Raw genomic sequence first — 14,046 nt, 5'->3', positions numbered from 1 at the left:
GCTCCATGCTAATGCACCTGGGAAAGCAGCAGAGGATGGCCCAAGTCCTTGGGCCCCTGCACCCATGTGGGGGACCCAGAAGAAGCTCCTGGCTTCAGATCAGCTCAGCTCCAGCTGTTTTGACCATTTGGGTAGTGAACCAATGGACTGAGGAGCTCCCTTTCTCTGTCTCTTTCTCTATAACTCTTTCAAATAATAAAATAAATCTTTTTTAAAAAAGGAACCAATATTATTATCATCACCATCTTCATCTGTAACTGGAACTACAGAAGAAAAGTTGGTTTCAGAATCCTTCCGTGTCCCAGCACCCCTTAGCCCTCTCTCCCTACACTCCTACCCGAGCCTGGTATTTGATGTGGTTAGAAGGACCTTAAATTCAGTATCCACCAAGGGCCTCACATCCAGTATGTTTATAACAAGCCATGCTCCATGACCCAAGCTACAAGATGAGATTCTCTCCCAAGAATTGGCTGATTATTTTACTACCAAAAAGCAGTTCACATAGGCAATTTCCTTTATCAGGTATAAACTCAGGATGCAATAATCTGGCCTCAAGAAAGAAATCAAAGAAGCATTTTCAAGATCAGCCCAAGCAGCAGCTCCAACAATAACATTTCCAAATCCTGAGCTGAGGGTAAGAGTATGACTTTCATCAGAAATGACAGGAGCCAGCTGCTTCAAGAAAGATACAAGCAAGGGGAAGAGTGGACATTAAAGAGGACACCAAATGCCAAAGGACTTAGTGAGGCTATAAACACTCACAGAGAAGGGAACACATCTTCTCTCAAAAGCAATTAAAAATTAATTATGATACACTGAAATTCTGAATCCAGACAAGCCCTTGTTTTCCCTCTTCATCCCCTCTAGGCTCTTATCACAAGGCACAGACTTTCTGGTTTGTGTTTGTCTGTGTGCGTGTATGTTTTATTGAAAATCCATTTTCATAGTTAAACATCTTTCATGAAGCTTTTTGGGAAAAAAAAAGATACTGGGACTTTTAAAAATTCCTAATCAAAAAAGAAAGAGTTGAGAACTTAAAAATTCTTCTCATTTTTTAAAATCTGTCTTTTTAACAAATATTTGTTCAATTGCACAATGTTTATGTTCAGGAAAGTCACTTAGGAAAAAACAGCACATTCTTTGGTCTTCCAGAACATGAAATCAGGTAAAAGATCTTTCAAGAAAAGAAAAAGCATGCTTTCAAGAAAAATACCCAAGAGTTTCCTTTGTCTGTCACATCTTAAAATGATGAAATATCAATAGAACATGATAACAAATTAAGTTTATTTTTTAAATATTTATTTATCTATCTCAACGTCAGAGTTACAGAGAGAGAGAGACAGAGACAGAGAGAAAGATATCTTCCAACCGCTAGTTCACTCCCCAGATAGCCACAACAGCCATTGCTGGGCCAGGCCAAAGCCAGGAGTCATGAACTTCTTCCAGGTCTCCCACATGAGTGCAAGAGCCCAAACACTTGGGCCATCTTCTGCTGCTTCTCCCTGGCCACTAGCTGGGAGCTGGATGGGAAGGGGAACAGCCAGGACTGAAACCTATTCCCACATAGGATGCCATCGTCACAGGTGGTGGCTTTACCTGCTAAACCACAATGCTGGCCCAATCTTGGTTTGTAAACAAGCACTTCCAGGGCTGGCACTTTGGTGCAGGGGATTAAGCCTCTGATGGCAACCACAGCACCCCACATCAGAGCACCAGTTCCAGTCCTGACAGCTCTGCTTCTGGTCCAGCTCTCTGTGTGGGAAAGCAGCAGAAGATGGCTCAAGTGCTCAGGCCCCTGCTACCATGTGGGAAGCCCAGATGCAGAGGTAGACTCCTGGTTTCGGCATGGCCCAGTCCCAACCATTGCAGCCATTTGGCAACTGGGGAGTGAATCAACAAATTTAAGATATCTCTCTCTCTCTCTCTCTCTCTCTCTCTCTCTCTCTCTCTGCCTTTCAAATAAATAATTATTTTAAAACATAAAAAAAAGCAGTTCTATTTATACTTCTCGTCACTGGAAATTTTACAGACTTAGGAGCTACATTTTACATTCTACAAATTAGTATTTCTCAAGCCTCTTAGAATTCTTTGATGGATATCACTTTGAAAGATTAAGTCTAGAATGTAAAGCCATGAAAATTAGCATTTGTTCCCAGGGGCAAAGACTAAGGAAAATAAGATAGCTAAGAAACGTAGATAGCATTTTTAAAGATTTTCATGGAAACTTGTGATAATTATACTTCCTAAATACAAAGCAGTCCAGCTTATGGTCTAATAGATGTATGAGAAACAGGGGCGGTCTATCTGGCCACTACATGAGCTTTCTATGCCGCTCTAGCAAAGTACCACAAACTTAGTGACTTAAAACATCACAAATGAATTCTCTCACAATTCTGGAGGTCAAGTGTCTGCAACAGGTCAATGCCAGGCAAAACTCATGGTGTTGGCAGGGCTTCCTTCTGCGGCAAGCTCTGGAAGATTCCCTCTGTTCTTGCATTTTCACCTGCCGGGCACTGCCTGTCTTGCAGTCCTCTTCTTCCATTTTCAAAGCCAGAACATCAGACTGAGTGCTTTCAATCCTGCCATCTCTCTAGAAGGTTCTCCTTTGATCCTCTCTTCCACTTATAAGGACTCCCATCCACAGAATCCAGGATCCTCTATTTTTACTCTAAGATCATTTGAACAGCAACCTTAACTCTTTCTACAAATATAATCCCCCTTTCCCACATATCATAACATGGGCATGGGTTCCAAGCATTCAGACATGGCCATCCCTGAGGGGCCATTGTTCTGCCTTTAACAGTAACCACTTCCCATCCAATGGCCTGGAAAGTGCTCTCAGTTGTGCCACCATTGTACATGTGTGACTCCCCCGCATCTACCCCTCCTTCAACCGTTCCCCTATTTTCCTCCAGGTTAGCCATTCCCCACTCTACTCTTAGCCCCTGTAAGTCAGGGGTAAAATGTCTTAGTCCAGGCCAATGAGAACACCACATCCCCAGACCATGGTGAATGGTTCAAGGACAAGATTATGACTTAAGTCAAGTAGCCAATAAAAGCCTTACTTACTGGAACTGTCCAAAAAAGGGGGGTGTTCAGTCTAGTGGGATGAAAAGTAAAATGACAGCCTAGAGATGTTGGCAACATTCTTTGCCACACCCTGGAGTGGTCACCAGTGTCATCCTGAGAAACACTGCCAACACAGAGGAAAAGTGGAAACAAAACAGGGAGAGAGAAAGGGAGGACAAAAGAGGAAAGGGAAGACAGTGTGTGATCCCTAACATTATTTGAACTCTAGAACCAATTACATCTGATTCCCTTATCAATTTTGTTTTCTTTAATCTGTGTGAACTGGGTGTCTATCATTCACATCCAAAAGTCTTGTGACTTATACAGGCCTTTTCTCTCCGTGAAATGGAAAGAAGATAATTACAACAAATAAGATGAAAGGAAGTGAAAAAAAAATATGCCTGGTGTGCACAAAATATAGTTGGTGCAAATCCAAATCCAACTGCACTATTCTTTACTCATCTATCCTCCCCCAACTGCAATACTCCAAATATCAGCAAAAATACACTGAAACATCAATGTGAAGAGAATATATGAAAACAGAACTCTAAAAGAACTGACACATGGCGAGCTGGGGGGCTGGATAATTTACATACCCATGGCACAGTAAATTAAGGTTCCTGGAGATACAACATGGCAAGCATGACAGCATGCCTATCTAAAAAGTTGAATTAGAATGAAATGCCTCTCTTTGAGTAAACTTGTATTTTTTTTAACAAAGCACAAGTTTAGCAGACAGAATAAGAATAATAGCTAGTATTATAGCTTGCTTGCCAACTGTCCACATTTTCTGAATCCTCATGTAATCATAGCAACTCTATGAGGTAAGTAGCAGCATTATGCCTGTGTTTTATGTAAGAAAGCGACACTTTGAGAAGTTTAAGGTCACCAGGTAGAAAGTGAGTAAGGATGTTAAACCACACTAGTCGGCAGTCTGTGCTAGTGCTATGTGATGGAAGAGAGATGATGAACACTATCAGGTTCTCTACTGCACACATAGTTTAGAGTTTAGATTAAGTCATGGAATTTGCATGTAAAAAAAGATGCTTTATATGTGAAGGAAGGAAGAACTAGCTCTTACGAATAATGATTTAAATTACTATTTTTATTTCTGTATATGCACATTAAATATATTTACCGGGTTGGGTGTGACAGCAGAACATGTTAAGGGGTCACTTAGATGCCTCCATCTCATATCCAAGTGCACGGCATCAAGTTCTATCTCTGCTTCCCATCCAGCTTCCTGCTAATCCAACCTCTTGGAAGGCAGCAGATGAAGGTTCAAGTACTTGTGTTCCTGCCACCCACATGGGAGATCCAAATGGAGTTCCTGGCTCCTGGCTTCTGCCTGGCCCAGCTATTGTAGGCATTTGGGGAGTGAACCTGCACGTCCATGTTCTCCCTCTGTGTCTGCGTGTATGCTTCCCTCTCCCTGTCATTCTGCCTTAAGTAAATAAAATTTTAAAATAAACATTTACTAAGCATGAACAAATAATTATAGGAAATGTGACTTAATGTCTAAGACCACAATACTTGAGAATGTATGTATTTAGTTTGCACGCATTTCCTAAAAATTATTTTTGTTTCATCATTCACTTTAAGAATGAGAAATACTATTTCATGTAGCTCAGAATTTGACCTAAAATCCACAGACTCATCCTGCTGGTTTTGTGGCAATCATTTTTATAAACAATAGTCTGACATTTTACCACAAAATGTCTCCTAGGGATTTCCCTTGAGTCAGCAAAGTCAAGCAAGCTTACTTGGAGAATTAGGATAGATCAATTACATGTGAGAATAGAGGTTCATTATGATAGAAAACTTCCAACATTTCACCATCCATTTCAAAGAATACACAGCTGTCAGTTCTATCCTATGAAGGATGTATCTTTACAGTATTAAGAAGATTATCAAAACACCTGAATATGATTGTTTGTACTTTTGAATACTTATCTGATAACCAGAAAAACAATGAATTTGTTGCATTATCCAGATCATACAACCATACTAAAATTACATTCAAACATCAAGAATGAAGCCAAAATTAAATAATTAAATTTATAAAAGTCAACATTTTCCTATACTGCTAGAGGAGTTTAGTTAGTACAGGTGGTTCCAAAAGCCATTTGTGAAAACACACCTTGTTAATTTGTCTTTACTCAATAACCAACTTCCAGGTCTTGCTCCTAAAGCAGTCATGTGAAACGCAGTCAGAGATCTGCAGAAAACACTGTGGCAACATTCACTATAGTGAGAAAATTGATACTCTTAAGAAAGAGATTGCATAAACCAGGATATATTAGCATGATGGGATTAAAATGATGTCCACAGGAAGTTTGAAATGATATAAAAAACTTATACTCAAATGTTAAATAAAGCAAAAAAGGTATATAAAAATCAGTCTGTGTATTGAAAGAAGACTGACAAAGAATATACACTAAGCTATAACAGCAGTTTGGAATCTGGAGTGATTGTCAAAAATCCAGAGAACACAAAAAAATTGTAGAATACAGTGGGAATCCATGAAACATTTATAATTGCCCATATGGGATTCCAGTGCTGCAGACCAGGGCTTTAACTTGCTGCACCACAGCACTGGCCCCTAATTAGAAAAAAAAAAAATGATTAGTTAAAAGAGTAACTCCACTATTTAGAGTAACGGTATGGAGTAGGAATAAAAGCTGATCTTATTACAGGAACACCAGGGAGGATTCCCAAGATTCTAGTAACAGCACCCCTCTTTGGAGAAGCATTCAAGTTCCATATACACCAATACTCTAAGTCCATCTAGTCCAAGTAATACAATCAATCTCTTCATATCACAACCACTCAGGATTTTACCAGGCAATTTGGAATTGTCCCTTGGAATTTCCAAGGTAACCTAGGTTGGCTACTTACAAGCAAAGAATGCTTAAAGATCATCCTCTGGCAAGCAGAGGCAACCTTGAGGATTTCCTGACATTTCTAAGCAATATTATAAAAATATTCAGTACAGTGAGAAGTGAAAGAATTAGGAAGAAATATTTCAGCTAGACAACAGCAATACATTTCTGGTGACATACAACACACTACACTTAATAACATCTAATCTAAGAAGTTTGAGCATTTAACATTAACCATTATGATGGAGTCATGTGGGCTAAATTCATAAAGCCAATTCCTTGACCCTGGCTAATAGAAGAATAATGGGTTGGATAGCTAAAATTGTAAACTTTACACAGGATACTTGTAAATTGCCTTGTCCACCATCCTCTTTTGTATGGTTGCTGGCAAACTGCATTGCTAGATTTTAATTTGGCCTATCTTATTCCTGACATAATAGGGGAATAATCCTAAGTAGAGTATTAAAAATTTTGTAGGTATTGCAAAATTGCACCTAGATTTCAATTCATCTTTCCTGTTTGCACTTACTAAGCACAAAAACCAATAGGTCATGGCACCTGTGCTTTGTGAGTTGAAAAAAGGAGTCAGTCCTAAGAGGTCTTGGTAACACTGAGTTACTGTATAGCCAGCATCATTATCCTCATTTTCTTGAGGACCAAGAACATATAAGGATACCCAGAATGCAGACAAATCCCAACATGAAAATACCTTGCTTACTAGATCTCTTCATTGAATAACAAATATGTGAAAACCCACAAGGTACCAAGTACTGGGGCAGCAGACTATGGCCTCAAATTCAAGTCTTGGCTGCTACACTTCCAATCCAGTTCCCTGATAAAGCCCCTTGGGAATGCAGCATAAAATGGTCCAAGTACTTGAGCCCCCGCCACCACCATGGGAGACCTGGGTGGTGTTCCAGGCTACTGGTTTCAGCCTGGCTCAACCCATGCCATTGCAGTCATTTGGGAAATGAACTGGGGAATCGAAGATCAATCTCTCTCTCCCTGTTCCTCTCCCTGTCCTTTTCCCTCTGTAACCCTGCTTTTAAAATAAATAAATAAACCTTAAAAAAAAACAAACTACCAAGTACTGTTTTATGTACTGGGATACAGCAGTGATGGAGCCAAAGTCTTTGCCCTCAGAGGTCTACACCAGTGGCAATGCTTACCATATCCCAAAACTAGGTATGTGATGCACTGTAAACCTTGAAAACCAAACACTGTCTGATAATGAGAAAGTATCTCAGTAAACTAGATATCTGAGTGGACAAGATTAGCAACTTCACATTTTTAAGAGTGAAATGTAATGGAATTTGCAACTGGGAAACAGAAACTTAGGGCAGAAAAGGATAAACATGCCTCAGTCTCAACAGAGTGGGGAAGACAGCTGAAAATCACTGTGATTTTTCCTCAAATGATAGCCTAGGTAATCTCCAAGTAGTAATTTATGAAACAAAGGGACTCAGAATTCTTTTTCAGGTTTTCCCATTTCTACAGGATTCGGATTATGTCCTAAGCCACATGTGTCACAGAGCCAATCTTCTTACCCAGTTCGGCCAGCCAGCCAGCCGCCCATAATTACCCTTGGCATTCCACCAAGGCCATAATCTGAGTCAGGAATGAAAGAACTTCCTGATATGCCTCAGAAATACATTAATGATCTCATGAAACATACTTACACATGTATAAATAAACACACTCAAAAATGTGCAAGTATGAATATATGTAAGGGGGTAGGTAGGTAAGTAGGTAGGAAAGTAGACAGGTAGAGAGAAAGTTGCTCTCTGCTTGACAGACAGGCACAGAACTAGGTCAGAGTTCAAAACCTGGTTACCCATTTTCTCTAGGGTGAATCATACTTGTCCACAAACCACGAGGGGCATTTTTGCACTGGCCAGAAAGAGGAGGAAAGCAGCAATATCCCATGTGAGACCCTGCATAGGTGATGACTTCATACATATTCTATGCTGCCCCTATCACAAACTGCCTTCTCCCTTCCTAAATTAAAGTCTGTAGGCTCTAAAGGGTTGAAATGTATCAGGTTAGTTTTAAATGTGTTTCCCAAGCCACACAGTAAATACACATAGATAGATAAATACATAAGTATTGGCAGACATATATAGAGACTGTGGTTCTATTTATCAAAGTGCAGAGAACTGGCAAAATTAACCTATTAGAAATCAGGAGAATGGTGATGGCTCATCAGGGGAGAGTGTGGCATGAAATGGGTACGAATGCTTCTAACAGCCTATGCACTGATCCAGGAGCCATTTACACAGAGCAAATGCTTTGTGAAGAATCAGCAAGGCGTCTATTTAGGTGCATTATCCTGCATGTATATTATAGTTCAACACCCAGTCCTCTCTATAATTTAGCTTCCAAACAATTTAGGTTTACCTCTAACATACAGTTATCTCTTCCTGAGAAATTAAACTATTTGTAAATTAGTCACTGCCATGGAACTCTGGCCAATTGTTTAAGCAATAAAAAAATAAATAAATAAAACCTACAAATCTTACTAGTCTCTCCCTAATGCATTATTGATCAAACAGCACCTCTGGGCAGTTAGAGAAAACCACTTTTAAATCAATTACTGGGGGATAGGGCAACTATATGTATAAGAGCGCATTTTATCAAACCTCCAAAAGATTTTCTTAAATATTTATAAATTCCTCTTCAGAATTACACAAGTGACTAGAACCCAAAGTCAAGTGACAGCTATCACAAAACCTGTGAGCCGAAGTCTACCTACTCTTTGCCTCTTCGTTCAACTTGAAAATAGTTAAATAAAAATAAAGTGACAACTCCTATAACAGAAGATTATGGGGACAAATACATCTACAGCAATGCCTTGCCCTCCTCTTTTCCAAACTGACTTGTCTGCCTCCCTCTAAATTTAAGCACACCTGTACTCTTTATTCCCTGCAAAAGAGGGGGAGGGGGCGTCTACCAAAGTAATTTACATTAACAAAACGACAGGAATGAAGCTCAATACCAGGTCTCTTATATGAGACCATTCTAATTCTACTTGAAAATGTTATCACAGCAATATATATTACATTTTGTGAATGTTACTTTGGTACAATGGGCAAGCTTAAAACATTCATTTCATATTTAAAAGATGAGATGTTTAAGTAATAACATATTTAAGTAATTAAGAATAAGATTCTTTTTTTTTTTTTTTTTTTTTTTTTTTTTTTTTTTTTTTACCTTTTTGGGGATTGATTTTTTTTTTTTTTTAAATCAAATCCTTGGGGCCGGCACTGTGGCATAGCAGGTAAAGCCGCTCTCTGTAGTGCTGGCATACCATGTGGGTGCCGGTTTGAGTCCCAGCTACTCCACTTCCAATCCAGCTCTCTGCTATGGCCTGGGAAAGCAGTACAAAATGGCCCAAGTCCTTGGGCCCCTGCACCCACTTGGGAGACCCAGAAGAAGTTCCTGGCTTTGGATCAGCGGCGCAGCTCCAGCCATTACAGCCAATTAGGGAATGAACCAGTGGATGGAAGACCTCTCATTCGCTCTCTCTCTGCCTCTCTTTCTCTCTCTGTGTAACTCTGACTTTCAAATAAATAAATCTTTAAAAAAAAAAAAAAAAGAATCAAATCCTTTTTGAAAAAGATTTAGATTGATGGCCAAATGCTATCAACTGCAAATGACAAATATCTCTTCCATCATTGACACTGCATTTTTTAGTGCATCTAACTCTCCTCTCCCTGCCCTTGCCATGAAAGTCTACACTTGCAGATGAGACCAACCAAAGTTAGGCCCTCAGTAGGAAGGAGCATTCTGACATATGTTGGTGTACAATATGCGATGAACACATAGTTTTTCTGACTTCACAATGGTGTGAAAGCCGTATGACTTCAGTAGAAACCTTGGTTCACATTTTGAGTTTTGATCTCCTAGGCTCGTGAGACATGGTGCAATACACGGTTGCGATGCCTAGCAGTAGCTACAGCTCCCAATGAGGAGGGGAAACCACCCACACCCCCAAAATGCTACAGACTACTGTGCTGCCAAGCTATGACGTTCAGTAAGCTAGGTATATTAAATATACATCTTTCTTACAATATTTTCAACTCACAGTGGGCTTACCAGGATGTAGGCCCATTCTAAGTCAAGGAGCCATCAGTACCAACCTCTAGCCTGGATCTGCCCACCCCACCCCCTATCAGTGAACAGGCACCGGCCTCTACTCTACTACAGCAAGTAGCTGAACCACCTCTCAAGCTTCATTCTCCTTCTCTGGCAGATAGGCATGATGGTTTCCCTACCTAACACAGTGACTGTAGATACCAGGTGACATGCACCGAAAGCCATTAGCCACTGCTCTGCACGGCATTTAGTAAACAGCCAATGACTTGTAACAATGTTTGCAGCGGCAGTAATGAAAACTTTTCTCCTACAAGACTTTAAGATTTCACTTAGCAAATATGGAATTTACCAAGACTAACACTTGACCAAAAAAAATTATATTTAAAGTCACCCAAGTAAAGTGTGCATAAAAGACTCTAAACTGTGCACAAAAGACTCTAAATGTAACCTGGCTTCTTGCCACCTGACTTGCAGTCTCTGCATTCCGAATATATTCTTGTAAACTGGTTCAAGAAAGGCTCTGTTACACATCCCTTACACCTCTTGAACCTCAGTCTACTCACCCATAAAATGGGAGTATAATCCCCATTACATGGTAACACTGAGGTTGTAAGTGCTATTTGCAAATGGCCTGAACAGTTCCTTACACATTAGCAGAGAATTATTTTCAGGAAGATGGAATTGGTGAAATCATCGAAGCAGGGAAACTTTCCATGCTTTGTACTCCATTTTCCCTCTCTGTAGCATTTTACAGCTTGCTTTCTGTTCCAATCAGACGCGCTCCTCCTAAGGCTGCAGAAGTGGTTGCCTTGAGTTTATTCATGTCTGAGCCTTCTCCCAGCCCCGCCGTCACCCTCCCAGTACATACCAGTGGCCTGTGCAAAGGCAGTACCAACCTGATGCTTCAAAAGTCCGACTGCAGGGCAACTTTCACATCACTATAATTTAGCCCCAGCAAAGTGCAACCCTCATCCAGGAAGAGGAGGAGAAGAGTGGAAATGTTCCTGGACTACAAATTATATTTCTTTTACCCACCAATGGGAAAAACGTCAGAAACGTATTTCGCTTCGCTGACTGCGGCCCCTACTTTCAAACTAAGATAAGAGTGACATCTGAGAATGAGGCTTACCTATTTGCACCATTTCTTCATTACCAGCCTGGAAGGGGGCGGGGGAGAGGGAGAGTAAGAAAAAGACACAGTTACTGGGTTTCATCTTATCACCTCTGTGCGTCTCATTTCCCCCACGAATGCTTTCCAGGAGCTGGCTAATCAGGAGCCGGTGGAGACTGGGACTGATGCCTACAGGCTGCACCTTAGGTCTGCGCAGGGCTCTTGTGATAGCAGGGACCGCCGATTCAGCAACAATATTAGGGAAGACGGCTGTTTTTCCAGTTTTCGTTTTAATTTAGTATTTACAAAGCCAGCAAAAATTGATAAATAAATACTGACCCTGCAGGGTTCAGTACTAGGTCGAGATTAGAGGAAAAAGGCTGTGAAGTTAAACGGGGCGGGGAAGGAGCCTCAGAGGGGGCCAGATTCACCACAGGCTCGCAGGTCCCCAGTCAGCTACAAAATTCCCTACTTTCCAGCGGGGACCAGGGCAGCTCTCCTAACTCACTGAGAGGCTGCCCCGCGGCCCCGCGCTGCTGAGATCTGCAGCCAGCCAGCGGCTCGCCCGGCCCAGCCTCCGCGAGCATCGGGCTTCACCTTGGAGCTCCCGAAGGTGGGGGCAGGGCCCGAAAGGAACACGGCCGCCCTCCGCTCGGCTTTAAACAGGGGGAGGAGCTGTGCCCCTAGCGGGAGCGGGGAGGAGAGGAGAGGAGGGGAGGGTGGCGGCCGGCGCCGGCAGCCGCTGCCCAGGAAAACGCCGGGCAGGAAGCGTCCCCGGCCCCCCGCCCCAACTGTCAAACTGCAGCCCGGCCGCGGTCCTCCCAGGACACGTGTCTACTGGATCGCTGTCCGGCCCCAGGACTTCCTGCAACCCTCGTGTCCCGCTGCCCGAGACAGCCGTGAGTCAGGCGCAGAGAAAGCCCCGCGAGCCGGGCTCGGGCTGCCGCCACCGGCGCCCGGGCAGCCCGCAACTTCATTCCCGCGCCCAGCCCGCCCCCCCGGAAAGCGGACGCCTGGACGCGGGCCCCGAGGATGCGGAGTGGCTGCGGCCCCAGGTGGGACCAGCCCGGGCCCCGGACTGGGGGCGAGGGTCACAGCCTCCCCTGCAAGTCGACCCCCACACCCCCCAAAAAAAACACCACCCTTCCTGACGCGGAAGATAACAGGGGAGAGTGGGGGAGGAGGGGGCAGAGCAGCGGGGAGAGGGGAGGAACTTTTCCAGGGAAAGGTTGGGTTTGAGTCTCTGATTGTTGTTATTTTCCACTTACTTGTCCATCAGCCGAAGTCCTAACCTCTACCAGAGCGGCTACTATCAACCAAAGTGACAGGAGAACCATCACGAGTCGAGTGCCCTTTGCAACTGCTGGGCAGAGCGATGCCCAGAGCAAACCCCTCCCCAAAATAAGTTCAAAAGGAAAAAAAAAAAGGAAGGAAAAAAAAGGCAGAATAAAAACAAAATGTTCTTCTGTGCTTTGCTTCAGTGAGAAGGAAACGTGAGCTCTGAGACCGGCCCCCCGCTCTCGGCGGCTCTGCCCGCTGCACCTCAGCCCGTCCTCGCCGCCCGCGCGTGCAGCCGGGGAAGGTGCAGCGCGCGCCGGCACGGGCTGCGCCCGGAGAGCTGCAGGGAGCGGGGGCTGCCGCGGCCCGCGCCCCGCGCCGCGCCGCGCCGGCGAGGAGGCTGGAGCGCCGTGGGGGCCTGAGCGGAGCGCGGAGAGTGGCCGGGCGCCCCGGAGCGCGCGGCGGCTGGAGCGAGCGTTGGCGAGAGCGCCGAGCGAGCGGGAGAAAGAGGCAGCGAGAGGGCGCCTCCGCCGCGCACGCAGAGGGGGGCGGGAGGAGCGAGGAGCGAGGGGCGGCGGCGGGCGGAGGCGGAGGGAGGAGGGCGCCGCTCGCCGGCTCCGGGGCTCGCCGCGCGGCCGTCTGCTCGCGGCCCGCGCCCCGCCGGGCGCTCATAAGGCGGCCCCGCGCCCCCCGGGCGGCCCCTCCCGCCGCGGCGCCCACGTCACACGGGCCGGGCCCGCGCCCCCCGCGCCCGGGGCAGCGGTGGAAACCGTCGGGGGCTCTCGGGGCCCGGCCCGGAGCCGGCATCCCCGGAGCCTCTGCTGGCCCCCGACGAGAGCGAGGGGAGGGGCTGGCGGGACGCGCGTGGAGTTCATTATAGGCAGGGGGAGGGTCCGCGGCCGGTAGGAGTCACCTCCGGCCGCCTCCCCTGCCCTCCCGGCGGGAGCGGCTGCAGACACCGGTCGCCTCCCACGTCCCGGGGCCGGGGGGCGCCCCCCGTTTCTTTCAGCGCCTGTTTTTGCTTCCCCGGTCTGGCGGAGCTGGGAGAGAGACCGCGTCCCTGCCGGGGCTCACCGGAAGCCAGCGTTTATCACCGGAGTCCACAGGCCTCGCGGCTCCGGCTGACACCGAGATTAAGTTATCAGAGGCTTTCTGCCCACGGTGGCCCGGAGCCGCCTGCGTGGAGACGGCTCCAACCTGAGGGCTGGCCGCAGTCCCAGCCGAGGCCACTCCCAGGGGTGGACGGCAGCGGGCGCTTCCCCGGCCGGCGGGGACTCCCGACCTCCGCCTTCCACCTCCCGGGAAGAGATCCGGCGCACATTTAAGTAATGTCTACACCTGGAGACGGCCCTGCGGCGGCCTGCCTGATTAAAGCCAGAGAAGCTCCTGTTTCGCTATGAGATGCTTCAATAAGTCAGGCTGGTCTCTCTCTCTATATATATAAAACATGCTCTGGGAGAGTTTCTTGTAACTTTGATTCATTGTTTATTCCTAGAGAGGTGCGTGCATTTAACAAACACATTGCAAGACTGGGTATGCAGTGGTGTGCCGTCTGCTAGGTCTTCCCCGAATCCTACTTTCGGGGCGTTTACATGCACACATGAGAAACCG

The 14,046-nt window shown here is 45.3% G+C and overlaps 1 protein-coding gene and 1 long non-coding RNA gene across 11 annotated transcripts in view; one reads left to right on the top strand and one right to left on the bottom strand.

Moving 5' to 3' along the window:
• Positions 1-13,788, bottom strand: part of ADAMTS3 (ADAM metallopeptidase with thrombospondin type 1 motif 3) — a 320,013-nt gene extending 306,225 nt beyond the window's left edge. For 5 of the 10 annotated variants that reach the window (XM_089302664.1, XM_008267763.5, XM_089302660.1 and 2 more), the window contains exons 1-2: positions 12,426-12,557; positions 11,176-11,203 (exon numbers count right to left, since the gene is read on the bottom strand). In XM_089302664.1, coding sequence (XP_089158790.1) covers positions 11,176-11,203; positions 12,426-12,494 — 97 coding nt within the window. In that variant the 5' untranslated portion in view covers positions 12,495-12,557. Of the gene's footprint in view, positions 1-11,175; positions 11,204-12,425; positions 12,558-13,509 lie in introns of those variants that run through there. The other 5 variants (XM_070048039.2, XM_089302658.1, XM_089302659.1 and 2 more) reach the window with 2 other exon arrangements.
• Positions 11,669-12,627, top strand: LOC138843559 (uncharacterized). Its single transcript, XR_011378404.2, has 2 exons — positions 11,669-12,056; positions 12,437-12,627. It is a non-coding gene; the product is annotated as an uncharacterized LOC138843559 (long non-coding RNA).
• Positions 13,789-14,046: the final 258 nt, after the last annotated feature.

Source organism: Oryctolagus cuniculus, chromosome 8 (genome assembly GCF_051225735.1).
Source record: "Oryctolagus cuniculus isolate XC-2025 breed Fujian yellow rabbit chromosome 8, ASM5122573v1, whole genome shotgun sequence".
Lineage (NCBI taxonomy): Eukaryota > Metazoa > Chordata > Mammalia > Lagomorpha > Leporidae > Oryctolagus > Oryctolagus cuniculus.
This window is presented reverse-complemented; position numbering and strand designations above follow the sequence as displayed.